Raw genomic sequence first — 21,202 nt, forward strand, 5'->3', positions numbered from 1 at the left:
TACAGAACAACACTCTGAAAACAGGGGAATTCCAGGCAGGAAACAATCAGGGCCAGCTAACACCTCCCAACAAAATATTCCCCCCAGGCAGGAAGCAGCCAGGCTTTGAAGCTGCAAGGCCATTACATGCTAATCTCAAGGTGTCTAATTACAACATTCATACTTGCTATTCAAACTGGGCAACCAATGATTCCACAAGGTAGAAAGCAGCCAGGCTTGCAAGCAGCAAGGCTATTCAGTGCTATTGAACCTGGCCAACCAACATTGCATTGCATTATATTTATAAAACCCTCCCTGATGCTCCATTCCAGTTTGGACTTCAACTCCCACAATCTCAGACTGCCTACCTGCTGTTAGGAATTGTGGGAGTTGAAGTCCAAAAGACCCGGAGACCCCAACAAGATGGTTCAAGTCCCTACCGTCTCACATAACATTATAATATAGACCAGCCATGGGCAACCTTAGGCCCTCTTGGTATTTTGGACTTCAGCTCCGACAAATGGGCCCTCTTAGTATTTCGGACTTCAACTCCCACAATTCCTAACAGCCGGAATTGTGGGAGTTGATGTCCAAAACACCAAGAGGGCCCAAGTTTGCACATGCCAGGTAATTACAGATAAAATAGACACAAATATATGCACCAAACTTGACTCCCACCATTAAAAAAACCAGGACAATACATAAAGAACAACATTCTGAAAACGGGAATTCCTGACAGGATACAATCAGGACCAGCTAACATCTCCCAACAAAGAATTCCCCCAGGGAGCAAGCAGCCAGGCTTTGAAGCTGCAAGGCCATTACATGCTAATCAAGGTGACTAATTGCAACATTCATACCTGCCGCACCGAGACTATTCATTGTATTCCATCTCACCAAACAAGGATTCCCATAAGAAGAAAACGGCCAGGCTTTGAGGCTGCAAGGCTATTCACTGCTATTCCACCTGGCCAACAAATGCTTCCCATAAGCCACAGCAACACGTGCCCGGGCAAAGCTAGTAATAATATAAACAACTAGCTGTGCCTGGCCATGCGTTGCTGTGGCTTTTTTTAGTGGTGTTGGTCAATCTACATTAGGTTTTATTTTTGCTGTGACCCTCTCCCTCTTTTATACTCACAATTAGTAGTAGTTGTTGAAGTCTGTTACGTTGTTCAATTTTTATGTTGATTGAAGATTGGTTGAGAGGAATGTTGTCTGTGATTAGTTGTTATTCTTGATACTTGAATCTGCTGAATGTGCTTTATTTTTTACTGTTGATGAATTTTTTTTGTGGTGTTCCTTGGGAAGTGCTGGGGATTATTATATATTTTGTCCTAAAGCTTGTGGGTACACGATGTTTTTGGTTGTTCCATTGTGTGCGTTGATGTAGAGATTTTGTGGTTTCCCCACTCTGCAACATATAATTGTCCATGTGAGAAGCATTCGGTGTCAAGATTGATGCCGCAGACTTGTAGTGTTTGTCCTTGTGCCTTGTTGATTGTCATGACAAAAGCTAATCGTATTGGGAATTGGAGCCTGCTGAATTGAAAGGGCATATCGGTGGGAATCATAGGTATTCTTGGGATGAGGACATCTCCTTTAAAGGGTCCGGTTGTGATGTCCCCTGAACCCTTGGGCCGTGATCCTGCCTCCATTATGGACCACAGTGACGAGGAAGACTCTGCCCCGTTCCAGATGTTCCCTATTGACAATTCTAGTTCACAGCTCATTAAAAAGGCCCTTGAAACGGAGCCTTCTCCCACCAGTTCCCCTCCCTTTGATAGACAAATGTTTTGGGATACTAGTAGGTTTGAGAAAGCTGACAGGAGAAGGAGCGCGCGATTAGCAGCTAGAGAATCTGCTGATTAACCTGTTTTCCCCTGAGAATTCTCAGGGAGAATCGCATCTGGTTGAAGATGTTGCTTTAGCTCTTTTCCCAAGGGAAAAGAGCATTTGGACACCTGCTCTGTGAATTGATTTGAAGTTCCTTAAAAGTTCTGTGCGCTGGCTAGCCAGCGCGGAGTCAACGTGTCAGTTGGAGGATTAACTTCACTTCCAGCCAAGTGTGGACCGTGTTTGGATCCACTACCTTCCAGCCTAGCCGTGCCTTGCCTAGCCGTGTTTCCTTGCCTTGTCTCGCCGTGATTCCAGCCTTGCCTTGTCATGTCGTGATTCCAGCCTTGTCTTCAATTCCTTGCCTTGGATTTGCTTTGAACTCTAGTAAAAGACTTGGACGTTTCCCCACTCAAACTGCTTGGAAGTTTGAGTGCGTTTTGGTTTTTGGATTACAAACTTTAAACTCTAATATTAGACATTGGACATTATATTATTGGACTATATTTGACCTTTCCTGAAAGGCCTATTGATGAACTATATCTTCTACTTGTTTTTGTTTTATTTCTTCAATTCTTTAATAAAGATATTAGATTGTTTATTGGCCTCAGTGTATTGGTTTCCAGTGCTCTCGCAGCCAGGGGTGTCACACCGGTGATTATTCTTGCTTTGATGACATTTTTAAGTAAACTTTTGGCTGCCAGACGTGTTCCATTGCACAATTTTGGAGGGTTAATGTTTCTAAGCATGATAATAGGGACGCCTAATTTTAATTTGAGGATATGTGGTGGGAGTCCTGGTAAATCTAGAGAACTGAGGAATTCTGTAGGGTAATGAATTGCCTCATCGGCTTCAACAACTGTGTCAGTGCATTTATAAATTAAAATTTCATTTGGTATGGTTGACAAAATTGTATGATTTATGGCATAGACATCTACATTTTTTGGAGCTAAATAGCCCGTTCACTGAGCCAGTTTTCGTTTGTGTAATTATTTTGGATCTTTGGAAATATTTTTTGTATAAGTTCTTCTTTAGTTGTTACAATGGTACAGAAGTTTGGAGGTAGTGTAATTCGTCCTGTTGTTTGATCGATTGGCAGTTGTCCATTTCCGATGTCTAATAATTGATTGGTAAATATGTCTGCTGTGCGGTCTTGCTGGAGTTGGACTCGCATGTTTCTAGTCAGTTTTAATGTTTTGACATATTACCACAAAGTAGAGTATTTTAGGCATGCATTGATTTCATCCGCTGGTGTGGAACGGGGAATGATGGGTAAGGTTTGCCTGAAGTCTCCTGCCAGAAGTATTGTGGCATTTCCAAAGGGGCCTTTATTGCCACACAGGTCTTGAAGTGTATGGTGGAGAGCCTCAAGAGATTTCTTGTGGGCCATAGTACATTCGTCCCATATGATTATTTTCAATTTTTGGAGTACTTTTCTCATACTTGATGTTTTTGAGATTTTACAGATTGGTGTTTCAATGTGTTGTATGTTTGAGGGTAGTTTTAGTGCTGAATGTGCTGTTCTTCCTCCTGGTAGCAATGTTGCTGCTATTCCAGATGATGCAAGTGCTAAAGCAATGTTATTTTCCGATCGTATTGTTGCCAGAATGAGTCTTATCAGGAAGGTTTTTCCTGTACCTCCTGGTGCATCCAAAAAGAATATGTCTCCATGTTCATTTTCTACTGTATTGATTATCCGATTATACACTGTTGTTTGCTCATGTGTCAGTTTGGGGATATTAGACTGTACATAGGTGCGCTGTTCTTCTGTGTTGTAATTGAGTTCCTGTTGCATTTCTACTTCAAATGTTGGGGGTGATGTGTGATTTGGTGTTGGCATTCCTAATTGTTCCAAGTAGTTTGTGTGCTACTTGTAAGCAAGCATCTTCTATCCTAATGAGGACTTCATTGTAAATTTGTTTGCTTTTTTCCTCATCGATTTCAGTATTTTGTCTGTGTATGAGATGGAAAATATCTTCTGCCATGTATGATTTATATTTTTCCCAGAGTTGTGTTGGAAAAGATGGAGAGCAGGAGGTTAGAATGATGACAAACAGTGCTCGAATTTGTTTGGGATGTGATGTCTGGCATGCATCGTTTATGCATTCATCCTAGTATTGATCGTTCTCCAGCAAATTCAGAGCTTGACAGACACCACGAAATGTGTCGTAGGTTATTCCATTGGCTGTTTTTAATTGTTGAAATGATGTTGGTCCTCTGACATTTACTAATAACAAACGAAGGAAGAAGCATTCATCTTGCCTTGGATGTACAGTGTATAACCTTCCTATGGTGTTGTCTTTGAATACACCTGTTTGTCCTTCTACTGGTTCTCCTCTTTTGCATCGAGCAAAACTTTTCCTGGTGGGATCCCACGTATAATATGTTGGTACTTCAGAATAAAGTAGTGTTCTTGCAAATGGGTTTGTTTGACACAAAGTGAAGAATGATGTTAAAGTTGTTGGTGGTGGATTTTCTGCAACTTATTGTAATGTTGCCTCAGTAAACTAGACTCGTTGTCCATTTTCTAAGTGTACAGCCAGGTGTACCACAGGTGGACTCCTTTCATGTATTGGAAACATGAGAATGCGCCAAATAGCCTCGTTGCTGCTGATGTATCTTCTTGCCTGATACTGGGAAATTTCATCAATATCTATTGTTTCACTTGTGTTTTTTGGTTCCATTGCAAATACTGCCATGTCACTTCCTTTGTTGATGTATTTGCAAATGTATTTGATTGATTTTACAGAGTTGCAGTATTCTACGTTGATGTGTGCTTTGTATGTTTTGCTTAGTAGAGGAGAGTATGGTACAATCCAGCGGTTATCCACTTGTATTTCTTCTTTGTGCATTCGTATCGTTGTTACATGGCCTCCTTGCTCTGGTGATCTTCTCCTATGCAAAGGATAGCCATCGTTGCCTGTGATTGTGTTTGGTATGAGCGTGCGGGGATATCTTTTGGTGCATGTTCCGTCCTTCATACATGGTGACTTGGGATTGAGTATGCCACATGGTCCATGAATCATGTTTTTGGTTACTATGTCATGTAATTCTTGATCTACGTTAGGATCAGGTATCTCAGCACTTATGACTTTGTCTATTTCATTGGATGTGATTTTTTGGTAGAGCCAAATTAGAATATGGGCATGTGGCAGTCCTCTTTTTTGCCACTCCACAGAATACATCCAGCACCGTACCTTTCTGAAGACTTCATGTTTTACCATGAAGGCCATCATGGATTTTAGGTTTTGTCTAAATACTCGGGCAGTGATGTCATGCCTGTCAACAGATGTTTGACCGGGAAGCAGAAGTTGTTGTATACTGTTCCAGGAAGGATTACATGTAAATGTAATGAATAAGTCCGGACGTCCATATTGTCAAACATAAGTGATGGCATCTTGGGCGTACGAATGCATATGGCGTGGACTCCCTGTATAGGACAATGGTAATATTGTGAGTTTTCCAATTTGTTTTGTGTGGCCGTCATGTTTGGCTGCATCTCTTAAGTGTATGTATTCTTCGGATCGGAGTTTCAACTGATTGAAGCGGATGTATTGTAATCTTTCTGATTCATACATATCCACAACATACTGGTGGAAAAGTTGTCGACATTGCAAGATGTGGTTTGTGTCGTGTTGTCTTATCATGATTCTGTAGGCGTAGTAGTTCATTGCACTACATTTGTTATCTGTTTCTGCGCCAGTGATGGGATTGACCATTTTGATATTAATGTGGTATCCATCTGCACCATCCCAGAAAATAATGGGGTACTGTAGAGCATCGTAGCATCGATGCCTTTCTGAGACTGTGGTTAATTTATTGTTTCTTCGATGAAGTATAATGTCTCTTGGCTGAAATTGATCTCTTACTATTACAATCCAACCTCATCTACAGTTGGTGCGTTGTATCTGCGTTGATGTTGTCCAGTAGGGGTTTTCTCTGGATGGATAATAAGTTTGTGTGTGTCTGTTGCCATCATGTCTAAGGCTGTTCTAAATAATCGTATCAAATGGTTTCTTTCCAGTAGTAATTTTTGTAGTTGTTTTACAATGTTTCTGTGCACTGTCAGAAATACTACATCGTCTAGTTACTTGTTGTTCCTCATCTGTGAAATACAGCTGTAGGAATTTATGTTCGTTGTCATTGTATGGTAACAGCGATCCAGCATTGTGATAGATTTGTCCTTGGATTTTGAATGTGGGCATAAATGGTGCTGTTATGACACTGGCCCAGAATGAAGTCATCTGGAAGCATGAATTGTATCTTCTGATGTTTGATAGAAAATGTTTCGATTCTGGAGATTCCCCGGCAAGTAGACTATGTAATGGCTCTGGTGGTGGTTCTAATTGTGGTAATTTAACTTTTCCAGCAGCACAGCACATGCCTTGTGTTTCTCCTGGGAATTTCATGGCATTGCAGTGAAGGCAGATTGTTGTTAGGTTGCCAATTTGTACAGGATGGACTGTGCTGTAGTCCTCAGTTGGATTGTATTGGAATGCCATGCGGTTGTATTTGGTGGTGTTTTGTCTCTGAACTTGTTGGTGTGCGTTCCTTTGTTCGACCTGTTGTTGTGTGCACTTGTGTTGTTTGGTGATGTGTCGGCTGTGTTGAGCAGTGAGTCATGCTGCCTCCAGTCTTTTTTTACGGTGTTCTGCATGTTCATGTGCATATTGTACAGCTACTGTGTCCTTTTTTCGCTTTTTTGCTGTTTCTCTTTCTGTTTCAGTTTGTTGTGAAGAGGCTTGTCATTGTGCTCATCTGTCGCGTGTATGGCGGCCTATATTTGATTTTCTTCGAGGCATAGCTAAGACAGTGCCTTGTTTTGAAGTAGCCCCAGAATAGAATAGGAAGTTGTGTGAATGTTGTTTGCGTTTCAGGTAGTTTTTGTAGGGGTGTTGGGTATGTGTCAGAGATATAGTATAGTTTCAGTTTTCCAAGGTAAACGGGCTGGGAGAAGCTTGGATAAGCGAATATCTTGGATAATAAGGAGGGATTAAGGAAAAGCCTATTAAACATCAAATGAGGTTATGATTTCACAAATTAAGGACGAAAACATGTTATACAACAAATTTGATAGAAAAAGTCATTCAATATGTAGTAATGTAATATTGTAATTACTGTATTTATGATTTTAGAACCAAAAGGTTGTGTTTAAAGTGGTTCTATTGTATGTGTTTTGGTTTGTGGTTGTGGTTGTGTGTGTAGGTGTGTATGTGCTCTGGGTTTGGTGGACATTGGAGGTTGAGGTTGCTTTGATGTGTTGTTAGGGGTGTGTGAGTTGTGTGGGTTTGTGGTGCGGTTGGTTGTAAGTGATGAGGAAAGGCAGTGTCTTTTTGTGTAGTAGTGATGATAGTGTTTGTGTGGAGGTTTGTTGGCCATGTGGCAGGTGTGGTTGGATTGTGTGGCACCTGATTGAAGGGTTGTCCAGGATGTGTATTTGGGGTATTTTGAATCTGTAGGATTGTATTGTTGTATTATTAGTTTAGTTATGTCTTTTGGCTTCCTTTATATTGTGTCTGCTCTGTATGTGGTTTTGTCATGAGTGGTTTTTTTGGTGTCATCATGTGTAGTAAAAAGAGTGTCAATGTGGTGAATGGTTTGGTGTGTCTGGTTTGTGTTCTGGAGTTGTTTTTTGTCATCATGCGTATTAGGAAGAAGTGGATGTGGTGAATGATACAGTGTTTTGGGGCAGTTTTAGTTTCTGGATGTTCATGTTTGTAATTTGTATTATCGTCTTGTTGTTGGATGGTGTAATATGATAGGTAGTGATGTGTAGGTTGAGTAGTTTTAGAAATGTTATTTTGGAGAATGGTGGTGGTGGTGTGGTGTATTTGGTTTGGATTTTTGTTTTTTTTGTTTTTTGTTTTTTGAGTGATGGGTGTCTTTCCAGTGTGTTTAGTAGGGATGTACCTCTTGGTTATGTTGGTGTGCCCCCCCTTTCCCGTTCTCCATGTTTTCCTCCCATAATTTGGGAGGGTAGGTTGGTGTCTCGGGCCATCCGTTTCCGCTTCCTGAAGTTTGTGAGGGGCGACAATTGAAGCGTATCTTATTGTTTAAGTGTGTTGTGGTCTCCTCCTGGTTTTGTTCCTGACCCCGGCAGGGAAAAGCTATGGAGTAAAGAAGCGAGGAAGGAAGGGTAAGTGGTGGTGGTTGCGTGTTTTCCTCAGGTGTCCTGGGAAGCGGGTTGTTTTATTTGGTGCCCTTCAGGTTCCTGGCTGTTTACCTCCTTCCCTCCCTTTTGGAAGGTGTGCAGTTTGTGAGGGGATGTTGCTCTCCCGGGTGTTTCCCTGTCCTATGGGGAGGCGCCATTTGAAGCACACCTTGGTTTTGAAGTGTGTGGTGGCCTCTTGAGAGGAGAAGTAGCGTTTTCAGGGTTGTTCTTTTCTCCGGCGGGGAAAAGCTGTAGAGTGAGAAAGTGGGGAAGAGAAGGTGAGGGGTAGTGGTTGGCTTAAAGTTTTCCAAGGGCCGGAGTTTGTGAAGGGATTTTTGGTAAGGGCCGTGGACTCACCCCTCCCGCAGACCCCAAGGGCCATCCTTTCAAATGTACCTTGTTGGTGCCTTGTGATTTTTCCGTTCTGGAGAGGAAGGAGTGGGGTTTTTTTGTCCCGTGTGTCTGTTCCCGGCAGGGATAAAAGCTGGGAAGAGCCAGCAAGGGCCACTGGTGGTGTTTTTTCCTGACGGGTTGTTGTAAGATGGGGGGGAGGGGGAAAGAGGATTGCACGGGAGGGAAGGTTGAGGAGGAGGTGGGGGGAAGAGGTGGTTTTACTGTACTGCGTCTGTCCAGCTTGGAAATTCTGTGGAGGGTGAAAGTGTTGAAGAGATGGTAAGGGGGAGTGATTGGTTTAAAGTTTCCCAAGAGTCGGAGTTTGTATGGAGATGTTTGTGAAGGACCGTAGCCTCCCTGTTGTGGACCCTGAGGGCCGTCCTTTCAAGCGTACCTAGTTGGTGCCCTGTGATTTTTCCCTTCCGTAGGTGGAGGAGTGATGCTTTTTGTCCCCTGCGTGTGTTCCCGGCAGGCGAAAAAGCTGAGAAGAGTAGTATTACTGTACTGTAATATTATTAATAATATTACATCTATCTATAGACAACCTAATCAGTGGCTGGGGCTGATGTAGTCCAATACAACAGGGGGTTGCAGTTTGATGAAGGCTCTGTGAACAAGTTTAGTTTAAAGATGTGTGCCGAGCAGTAGAGAGATTTTAGAGCGTGGGTATGATCTACTCCCCACCTCTGAAAGAGAGAAGTCTCTTCATCTTTTTGAAGATGAATGTTTACCAACTTTAACCTTCAGTATTCTGAAATTGTTCTTATCCTGGGGATGAGAACTCAGCAAGGCTGAAAGTGGTAGACACTAGACATGTGGAGCAGGACAGAAACTAGGGATCATTCTCATTCCAAAATCTGTATTTTTAAAACATTTCTAATATTTGTGGTGGCCTTAGTGTTTTGGGGGGAGCCCTCCCATGTTTTTTCCTATGAGATGTGGATCACATCCATCCTCAGAGAACATTTTGAAAGCATTTTCAATAGCAATATTTTGTGTTGTTGTTCTTTTAGCTTGATCAGAAACAAGAAGCTGTTGAAATGAAAGCATGCACTCCCTTTTTAAAGCTGTCTTCACACACACACACACACACACACAGAGAGAGAGAGAGAGAGAGAGAGAGAGAGAGAGAGAGAGAGACCTTTTTAAACTCAACGTTTCTCCCAGATCAGTGTAATTTAATTGAAATGGCGCTGCATGTGTAAACAACACCTTTGTTTAAGGAAGATTCCACTGTTTAGTTTGCCTTAAGTAAATGCTGCCTTTTGTTTGTCTGTAAAACATTTGATTAAATGTGCAGGCTAATATAGACAGCTTAGCATTCCTCTAGTGGGCTGTAAAAGAAGTCTGAAGTATACATTTCTAGCATCAAAATGCAGACTAGATACTCTACAAAGAAGGAGGGGGGAAAGGAAAACAAAAACCAAACCACTAGAGTTATTTTGCTATTGGAAATGAAAATGTCTGGTTGCAACACATGCTAAAGTTTCTGTTAGTCTCTGGTATTTTAATGTCAATATTCTTACTATTATAGCATTTTACAACTCCTTCAGTTCAGTTCATGGGGGGAGGGGGTAACTCCTTGCATATTTATTTGTATTATTTACTTGGATCCTAGAAAATGTAGGAATGAGAGAATATTATTCAATTTGGCAAAAACTTAAACCTTTACATTTTTCTTCAGAAACGAGTTGAAAAGCATAATGTGTGAGAACACAAAACTGACAAATGTATATCCTTACTGCTAATGTCAACCATTTGTTTTAATGGTTTAATAGAGCAAAAGGCAGTACACGGGTTCTGGGGAACATCCTAAAGCATAGTAATACACAGTAAAGATCTTTCTGTGGTTTCAACTTTCCATGCCTGGTGGGAAATGATCAGTTTCCCCAGGAAATTATCACAGAGTTGCATTGGCAGAAACAGCAAATTCCTAGGGAGGATACTTACCTAAAGTATCTAGGCCAGTTCCTCTGGTGTGCATGGAGGCTGTCCATGTCCTGAAGAAAATCATCAGTGTCTCTCCTCATCCACACACATGGAAAGCAGTGATGGAGGATAAATAGCTGGTGTGCCCCTGCGCCTTGTGTGTTTAGCCACTATATATGTGGGGTGTATTCCCAGAAGGATCGTGGTTACCAGATATGTTTGAGTGTCATTGAATTAGCTTACTTCCAGTATCAGAATACTGTAAAATAGTGATGGAGGAGCCAAGTCAGTGGTTCTCATCCTGTGGGTCCCAGATGTTTTAGCCTTCAACTCCTAGAAATCCTAACAGCTGGTAAACTGGCAGGGATTTCTGGGAGTTGTAGGCCAAAACACCTGGGGACCCACAGGTTGAGACTGTATTAAAAAATTCTACAAATGCCTTGGGCTATTTCAAATATTTTTGACATCAGTTAGAGCACTTTCACCCAACTACAATGTAATTTCAGACAAATACCATGTAGATGAGACTGGCAACATGTTCATTTCCTGTGGCAGAATCATTTTGGTGATATTTATGTTGAAAATAACAATGTTCACAATCCTATTTGGATTGTATAAATTTGTCTATGTACCTCCTGTGTGTATGTGAGTGAGTAAGAGAGAAAGAGAGAAATACAAATTCCCTTGTCTGGTTTGTTTATGCAAATATATCCCATCATTGGTTGGTGTCTATCTTCTGGCTATGTAAATGTCAAAATACTTAAAATTACAATCATGGATGGACATAAGAGTCAGTGGGGGTTAATACTGTTGATATGATTGTCCAAAATGCTGGGGATCAGAAGTCTTTGAGATTTCATGATGGTTTTTGTTTTGAGGATTTTGTAATACCCATATTTGCATAAATGTATATCATGAGATACCTTGGAAATGGGACCTAAAGTCTAAAAATAAAATTCATTATTGTTTCATAAACACTTTATACACATAGCTTGAGTGTAATTGTATACAATATTTGTAATAATTTTATACATGAAATAAAGTTTATATACGTTGGACCATCAGAAAGCAAAGGTATCACTATCTTGGCCACTCGTGTGGATAATTCCAAATAAAATATTATCTACCTGTATAATGCCGCTCTCAGTTGGTGAAGCTGGGAGACACCTGCTCGGACCCCTGGCCTTTGACCTGTGGGGTCCCGCAAGGTTCTATTCTTTCTCCTATGCTCCTTAACATCTACATGAAACCGCTGGGCAAGACCATCCGGAGTTTTGGAGTTGGGTGCCACCTCTATGCAGATGACACTCAACTCTACTACTGTTTTCCACCTGACTCCAAGGAAGCCTCCCGTGTCCTGGACCAGTGTCTGGCGGCTCTGCAGGACTGGATGAGGGCTAACAGGCTGAAGCTTAATCCAGACAAGACAGAGGTCCTCCTGGTCAGTTGTGTAGTCAATCGGGGTATTGGTTGGCAACCTGTGCTTGACGGGGTTACACTCCCCCTAAAGGCTCAGGTCCGCAGTTAGGGTGTTCTCCTGGACTCGGCGCTGACACTTGAAGCTCAGGAGTCGGTGGTGGCTGGGAGGGCATTTGCACAATTAAAGCTTATGCGCCAGCTGCGACCGTACCTCGATAAACCTGATGGCCATGGCGGTCCACGCCTTAGTCACCTCTAGGTTGGATTACTGCAATGCACTCTACGTGGGGCTGCCCTTGAAGACGGCCCGGAAACTTCAAATGGTTCAGCAGCCAGGCTGTTAACGGGAGCAAATTATAGGGAGCGGGCAACCCTCCTACTGAAACAGCTCCACTGGCTGCCGATAACCTTCCGGGCCCAATTCAAGGTACTGGTCATCATCTATAAAGCCCTAAATAGTTCAGGTCTAGTTTATCTTTGTGATCACATCTCTTACTACGAACCTTCAAGAACCTTGAGATATGCTGGGGAGGCCCTCCTCTCGCTCCCGCCACCGTCTCAAACACGGTTGGTGGGGACTAGGGAAAGGGCCTTGTTTTCAGTGGCCCCCGGCTCTGGAACTCCCTTCCGAAGGAAATTAGATCAGCCCCAACTCTGGCCACATTCCGAAAAGGGTTAAAAACCTGATTATTTCAGTGTGTGTTCGACTGAGCAGGCATACTTGACGCTATCCCTCTCCAATGTCCCCACTCATTCCTATTTACTGCACTTTATTGGCCCAGCTCCAGAAATTGGAATGATTGCACACATATACATTTTATCGCCTGACCCCATCAAATTCCTTAACAGTGCCTTGTCTACTGTTTATCATGTTTTATTGTTTATATGCTTGTTTTTATATGCTTCTTTTATATGCTCTTGTTTTAAATGCATTTGACATTGTATTGTATGATGTACCGGGCTTCATCCCCATGTAAGCTGCCCCGAGTCCCTCCGGGGAGATGGGGCGGGATACAAGAATAAAGTTATTATTAGATTTTTCCACAACATGTGTGGCCTCTTATGCTTCTCACTTCTTCTGTTTTGCACAATTGTGTGTTTGTATGTGCCTTCAAATCACCTTTTGACCCCATTAATTTAATAGGGACTTGTTGGGCAAGGAAGTGATCCTGCCAGTTCTTCTGAAATACTGCCTACAGCACTGTTGTATTCATTGGTGATATCTCATCTAAGTACTAACTTAGGAAACAACTGATCATTCATACCTGAACTTCTTAAACCAAATTAAGATCAAATATGGGACAGTGGCAATTTGAGTACTAGACTAAGGAATAACATTGGTTAAACTGGATAGACATTTGTATTTATATTACTAAAATGTGCTTCTAAATATAGCACAGGACATGAAAGAAAATTTAGTTTCTGTTCTCATGGGAAATTTAAATGTTTGGGTTTTTTTTTCTTTTCATTTTTATGTAGGCAATGTTGGACGTTGCCGCATACGAAGGCTGGTTGGTGACTGTCCTCAATATAACCAGTTTGTTGCAGATGCTGATTCAGGGGCGATGGATCCGTGACTCCTCATTGCTTACTTTACCCAACATAGAATACCACCATCTTCACCTTTTCAGGTAGACATTTCTTTTGTGTTTGGAATGGTGGTACTCAGTGCAATTGCAGAGCACTCAAAGGAGAACCAGTGGGTACTGAAAGAAGCTTGGAAGTCAGATCAGTAATCTCATTTGCTGTGAATCCATGCATCAAGGGTTCTCCATGCCTAAAAAGAATCCAGAAATATATATGTCCAAACATTGTGGATGGTGCTATCCCCCCAAAGGACAATGGATTCATGCCTAGTGCCAAATAAGCAATTTCAAATAAAAAAGCCTGGTTTTCACAAGTTAACAAACACAGTGGGAGAATGTGTATATCCCTTGCCTTCACACACGTAAGTATACAATGTCATCTATTAATTAGGATTATCACATGTTTGAAGACATTGATTTCCAATTTCAAGATACCCTTCTACACAGTCCCATTTTTTAAAAATTACTCATGGTCACCCCAAATTACACTGACTGTACCTCATAAAAATATATGTCCATATTCACAGGCTGGTCTATATCATTACATGGTGAGCTGTCAATATATTTCTGATTTCTACATTCTTTAACTTTTTAAGAGATATAATAGAAAATATTAGTCAATTGTTGTGAAACAACTCAACAAAAACTCCAAGATATGCTGTGAAAAAGCAAATTAACTTGCAGGAGATCATTAGGAAAAGAATGTCATAATCAAAATGTTTTTATAACAATCTTTAGTGCAGCTATACTTGGAAAATTGTGTAGACTTTGAGTCACTTCACCTCAAAAGTGCATTGTAAAGCTAAGGAAGATGCAGAAAAGAGCAACTAACGTGACTAGGAAGAGGGATAAGCTTCCCTGTAAGGAAATCTTGTAATGCCTGGAGCATTCTGCCATGTAGAAAAGTTGACTGACTGGGAGATATGATAAGATGTATGAAATGGTTGTGCAGTGGTCAGAGGGAGGATTGACTTTCTTTCATGTAATACCATTGATCACTCTTGTTCAGTGGTTCTCAACCTGTGGGTCCCCAGATGTTTTGGCCTCAACTCCCAGAAATCCTAGCAGCTGGTAAACTGGCTTAGATTTCTGGGAGTTGTAGGCCAAAATACCTGGGGACCCACAGGTTGAGAACCACTGCTCTACTTGAAAAATAGAAGATTCAAGACACAAAAAGAAGAACTACTTATTTTCAAAGCACATAGTAAAATTTACTATCATGGATTGTCACATAGTCTACTTGCTACCACTTGCTCAGTATTAGTTGTTGAAAGGTGCTTTTTTGTTTTTGTTTTTTGTTTGTTTGTTTATTTTGCTCATAAGCTCTAGATGTCCAAAGGATGTCACTGGGCCAGATGAACCTTTGATCTGATCAGACAGGCCCGTTCCTATTTTCTTATTTCCAAATAATTCACTGATTATATACACATAAGTGTTTTTCAGATTGGAATGCTAATTAGACTAAAGAGACTACCACAGTCTTTTTAGTTGTGAATACAGAAGCGTGTATGAAAGAGATTGCCATCCTGTTAATTTTTAAATTGCGAACTTAAATCAATAACATTAATCTACATGGTAAAGATCTTTTTCCTTATTATTAAACCAATTTAAAGCAAGGAGGTAACTGCCTAATGATCTTTGACCCAAGCACAGTACTCTCACAGTTCCCCATTGTGTAGTGTTTTGGGAGGAGGAGGGCTTTAAGTTGTGGAGTTTGCAATATGATGACTTTAATATAATCTTGCATCTTAGTTTTCTTAATCTAAGAAGCTGTTGAAGTAAATTGCCAAGACTGTTAAAGTTCCACTTAAAGTGGGATTTCCATTCTTCTTAAGTGTGTCTTCCTATTTTCACATATTCTTCTTTTCATTTTTTTCTACCTGATTTCCTTAGCTTCACACCTCAACTGGGTATATGTTTACTGTTTTCCCAGGAAATGGAACCAAGGAAAGAAAAAAGGCAGTTATCAGGGATCTATTGAATGTCTTCCTGAACTGATAACTGCATGTGATGGAAAAGAAAATATATTTACCGCCATGGTAGAGCATGATTTGCATTCCACCCACGTTGCACAGGTAATTTTCTCTCTCTCTTTTAGTCAGTGTACTGAACATATTCAATTTGCAGTACAACCCCCTTATCTACAGACTCTATATTTACAGTTTGACTTACTCACACTCCAAGAACTATTCCCCATATGTAGAATTTGTGGGCCTCTATAGATCCTCTAGTGTGCTTCTGCAGTATGTTTTAGTCCCATGTATAGTCAAAATATAGGTCTCACAGTTTAACACAGTTTCAGGTATCTATGGAGGAGGTGGGGGATCTTGAAACATATCATAACATCTACTGTATTTTCTTTTATACTACAGTATACAGGATTTACCAGTAATAAAAAGTATGGTAGTAAAGATGATGATAGCAGCAGTAGCAGTAGAAATAATAGAAATGAAATTTTGATGATGATGATGTATTGATCATCCTAACAAATATTTCAACGACTGGTAGGATGAAAATTCAATTTTTTTCTCATCACCCTCACATAATTGTACCCCAGAAATTTAGTATTCGTGCCAAAATATATTTCCCAAAGGTGTACATGATTGGTTTGGGCATCAAGTTCACACCTATAATAATAATAATAATTATTATTATTATTATTTATTTATACCCCACCACTATCTCCCATAAGGACTCGGGGCAGCATACAAAATAGCACACAAAGATGCTATACATAAAATGCATAATACATAAAATAAAATGACTACAACATGTTCTTTTGAGTTGATTGGCTTGTCATTCCACAATGCCTATGAATCATGTGTGTGCACCACAGTTTCCACATGCTGAAACCTCTAAGAAATTGCTTTGGGAACGTCCTTACTATATCATATAGCAGCCATACCAGTTATACAACCACGCCTCAGACACTTGGTGTCAGATGTCCCAAGGGTATGGTTCAACATGGTTTTTAATCAGGCCAGTTAAAAAAAAAACAACACCCATTGCCCCAGGAAGTGAGATCAGTTGCCAAAGTCATAGCAAAAGAAAAGGCTGTTTGCTTACTGGTGGAAAAAATAACAACATGGCTAGCCAAGCCTCCCACTGAAATTAGTTCCAGAATCTGGGAGTCAACACTGAAAAAGCCCTTTCTTTCTCTTTTTATGTTTCTTGGCCATAACAAGTGGTACAGACAAAAAAAATTATATCTTTATTTATATTTACTGGAAAAGAAGGAATGTACTTTGAAAAATAAGGTGTTTTACATCCAGATCCATTACTCACCGTAGGATTTCTACTCATAACAGACTTCATGTTTCCGTATTATAGAGCCAGGACTTCACATGTAGAATGGGATATTTGATTCATTTTGTTCCTTGGTATTTTAAAAAATATTTATATATCCTTATATGAGTGGATTTTGTACATTTAATCCAACACATCATTTATCTATAACCTCATTTCTCTGTCCTCTTCCTATTTCTCACTCTTTCTCCATTCTATATTATCCACTCATTTATCCAGTATATCTTAGTTCTGTTCACTCTTGTTTTTCTCCTCACCCCACCCCATACCCATACCACAGTTTCCATTAGAACTTTAACTTCATCCATGAGCTCAGCTGCCCTCATTTTGTTACTTGGTAATCACTAAATACGGTACTATATGTTATATGTTGTCATACATTGAACCATTTTCTGTATTCAATGATAGCAAGTTAAATATTTGCTTGTGTTGCAAAAAACACAAATAACTATTGTCAAGTTCTCCCATTCTTGGCACCTTAATGAACGATAGTGTAAGTGCATTTCTGATATGCATTTCTGTCTCTAACTTCCAGGATTTAAAATTTGACTTTCAAGCAGAAGGTAACTATTTAAATACACGTAACTGACATCTATATTTATTCATAAAATAGTATCAGATTGTGGATAAAAAATGCATTTAAACTGAAATAACCCCCTTTTAACAGCAGATTTCAAACATTGCATATGTAGACTTCAGTCTAAGTTGCGGATATGTTGAAAAATTAGAACATTGTTATAATTAGTTCAGGGAAAACTCAGAAGTAAACTAACTTAATTTATTTGCATAAATTGCCGCTCTGTTATCTTTAAAAGCAAATGCAAATTGGCTCCGTCTGATACGATGATGGTTATTTGGCTCAAAAGTGCTTCAATTTGCGTAGCAATCTGGTGTCGTCTCTGCAGTGAGACGATCACAGGTAACATACAAATCCTGAATTATTCTAGAAATTAGTATGTTTAAAGCATCAATTTAAGTGCTAATTGCAGTAGTAATGAGAAAAAGCAGTACTACTGTGAGATTTGCATCTACTTCCCCATCAGTATGCCTGGAACAGCGGCTGACTGGCAGAGGATTTGGCTGCTAATTAAATAATTGTATGCATGGTAGTGTTCGTGTCTGATTCAATAGATGAAGATTAATCCTCAGATAAATATGTTTGGCTGGTATTGAAATGTCTTAGCCGTTTCTTCAAAAATAGCTTTTGTGTATGTTGTGAGTCCTACCTTTCTTGTGTCTGTTTTAATGCATCCATAACATTAAAATTATACCTACACAAACCATCAAGATGCATGTGTCAATGAAATACATTAAAATACAGGGAAAAATTCTCAGATAAGTTTGAGATTGGCATGCTACTTCTGCAAAGGAAAGCCATGAATGTATGTTGCTCCTAATATTTTGTTGTTGTTCCTTTCCCACATGGGTATGACTGCCACATAATTTTGGAAAAGAAACTATTGCAGAAATATGTTTTTGAGATTAATTGGGCTTAATTTTTCATCCGCCTCTTTCTAAACCTACCATTAAACTAATTAGGTAGAAATCCAAAGAAAAATATGACTCACCAGTGAATATTAACCTATTCTCAATAGGCATGATGAATTCTCACCATGGGCATAGTTTCCATAAGCAGAATTTTTCAAAAGGATTTAATACCTCCCAGATTCTTCTCTCTGCCCCTGCCAAGCAGGGCACATGATAAGGTGTTGAATGAACCAGGAGGCTTTTATATGCTGAATAGACTAATGTAAAAAAGAAAAACCTGACACACACATCCCATTCTCTGAAATAGGCCATAGGCCTCTCCCAGGGAGCGACCACAGTGCCTCCTCCTCCCTTTTATTGAAAACTAGCTTGGGGACCCGGCGGTGCCCAGGTCATTTGAGAATGGCCTTATTTGTCTTTGTTATGTATTCTGTTTGAAGTGGGTGAACTACAATTCCCAGAATCGTGACTCAATCCTCCCCAAACCCTGGCAGTATTATAAGTTGGCCATTTTGGGCCTGTGTACCAAGTGTGGTCCAGATATGTCGTTGGCTGGTCATCGGCTGGCTGCAGTACTCTCTGGATGGGGGTGAACTACTACAACTCCCAGAGTCCCAGGGCAATTGGCCCGAAACACCTGTCAGCATCCACAGCAGGCAATGTTCAGTCTGTGTGCCAAGTTTGGTCCAGATCTATCATAGGCTGGGATCAGTGGTCTTTGGATGCAGGTGAACTACAACTCCCAAAATCAAGGCCCCTTCCCACAAACACCTGCAGTATGTTCAGTTGGTCATGAGGCTTCTCTGTGCGAAGTGTGATCCTGGTCCATTGTCAGTGGGGGGGTCACTGTTTCTCTGGATGCAGGTGAACTATAACTCCGTTTTCCCCAAACTTGTCCAAAATGTTGTATTGGTTAAGGGGGCTCTGTATGCCAAGTGTGGTCCTGGTCCATCATTGGTAGGGTTCAAAGTGCTCATTCATTGCAGGTGAACTATAAATCCCAGTACGTACTACTCCCTAATGTCCAGGCCAATTCCCCTCCAAACCCACCAGTATTCAAATCTGGGCATATCAGGTATGCATGGCAAGTTTGGTCCAGACCCATCATTGTCTGGGTGTAAGTGAACTGCAACTCCTCTAAATTCCCCAGTAGGAGTCACAGTGCTCTGACTTGATGCAGGGTGAACTACAACTTCCACCATGTGCAGTCAATCCCCTAACGCCTCCAGTAAGTTTAGTTGCAGCTCAGTTCTGCTCTGTTTGTTATTTGAAAGGAAAGGGCAGTAGGTGGGGTCATGCAAATTCCACAGCAATGGAGAATTCTGGGATGCCTGCCTGTGGTGGAAAAAAAATCAAAATCTAGGATGAAATGGTCCCCAAATGAAAGCATTCCTTGGGTGGTGGGCTGTAGTGTTTGGGAAGGACATTGGCAGGGGTTGGGCTACATGTTCATGGAGCTCGCTGTAACCGCAATGTCAGTGGAAAAGAATGACTTGATGGCTTCTTAGCACTGGGAACTGTAGCCTGTTTGTGGAGGCTGGAGGCTCTTTGTGTGAGCAGACACCCGTGCCACATACACACATACGGGTTTTCACTTTTATTATGAACTAGCTTGGGAACCCGGCGGTGCCCAGGTTATTAGTAGAGGGCATTGAGCTGTTTTGGATATTATGAATGAGCCCATTGCTGCAGATCTGTGGCCGATGGGGTTTGCAGTGGGAGGCGATTTGGGTGAAAGTACTGGTAATCTCCTAATCCTTTGTCCATCCTCCCCCAAACTGCTGCAGGGTGCAAAGTGTCATTTGGGATATGTGTGCCAAGTTTGGTTCAGTTCTACCATTTGTAGCATTTGCAGTGGTCTCTGGAAGTGAGTGAAAATACTGCAAGTCCAATCATCCATGGTCCAAACTCTTCCAAACCACACCAGGATGTAGAGTTGGTAATGGGGCCTCTGTGTAACAAGTTTGGTACTGATTCGTCATTGGTGGGAGTTGCAGTGGTGTCAGGAAGCCAGTGAAGGTATTGTAAGTCCCATCATCCATGGTCCATCCCCCTCCAAACAGTACTCAGGTGTAGAGTAGGACATGGGGGTTCTATGTGCTAAGTTTTGTCTTGTTCAGGCACTGGTGGGAGTCGTAATGTTCTCAGGAAGTGAGTGAATGTATTGCAATTCCCATCATCCATGGTCCATCGTACTCCAAACTTCACCAGGGTATAGAGTGGGTCATGGGTGCTCTGTGTTCCAAGTTTGGTCTTGATCAGTTATTTGTAGCAGTTGCAGTGGTCTCAGGAATTTAGTGAAGGTACTGGAAGTCCCGTGATCCTTGGTTTGCCTTCCACCAAACTGCATCATTGACTACAAAAATGCGTTGGATAATCCAGAACGTTGGATAAGCGAGTGTTGGATAAGTGAGACTCTACTGTAAATACTACATAGCATTACTGCGCATGGAACTACTTTTTCTGTCAAATTTGTTGTATAATATGATGTTTTGGTGCTTAATTTGTATAACGATTACCTAATTTGATGTTTAATTGGCTTTTCCTGAATTCCTTCTTATTATCCAACATATTCACTTATCCTGCCAGCCTGTTTACGTTGGATAAGTGAGACTCTACTGTATATTTCTAATCTTATATTATCTGCTCAGAACTGGATTATATGAGGCTCCTTCTTCACAGCTGTATAAAATGCACACTGAACTATGGAGTAAACAACAAAATCACTGAACCAAATCATACTAAATTTGGCAATAGTCAAATCATACTAAATTTGGCCATTGGCCAAAAGACATAGTCATCCAAAATATGTCTTGTGTGGATTTTATACAGCTGTGTAGAAGGGACCTCATATAATCCTGTTCTAAGCAGATAATATAAGATTTAAATATAATATGAAATAATTACTGTGGTATAATAATACAGAACAATATAATCTCTAAAACCAGGACAGTAAATAAAGAGCAACACTCTGAAAGCAGGGAAATTGGGAATTCCAGAAAGGAAACAATCAGGGCCAGCTAACACTTCTCAACAAAGGATTCCCCCAGGCAGGAAGCAGCCAGGCTTTGAAACTGCAAGACCATTAAATGCTAATCAAGGTGCCTAATTGCAG

The 21,202-nt window shown here is 40.8% G+C and overlaps 1 protein-coding gene across 1 annotated transcript in view; it reads left to right on the forward strand.

Moving 5' to 3' along the window:
• ascc3 (activating signal cointegrator 1 complex subunit 3) overlaps positions 1-21,202 on the forward strand; it is a 370,189-nt gene that overhangs the window by 342,373 nt on the left and 6,614 nt on the right. The window contains exons 38-39 of the mRNA XM_003215509.4: positions 13,187-13,338; positions 15,227-15,368. Of these exons, the coding sequence (XP_003215557.2) occupies positions 13,187-13,338; positions 15,227-15,368 (294 nt within the window). The remainder of the gene's footprint in view (positions 1-13,186; positions 13,339-15,226; positions 15,369-21,202) is intronic.

Source organism: Anolis carolinensis, chromosome 1, assembly GCF_035594765.1.
Source record: "Anolis carolinensis isolate JA03-04 chromosome 1, rAnoCar3.1.pri, whole genome shotgun sequence".
Classification (NCBI taxonomy): domain Eukaryota; kingdom Metazoa; phylum Chordata; class Lepidosauria; order Squamata; family Dactyloidae; genus Anolis; species Anolis carolinensis.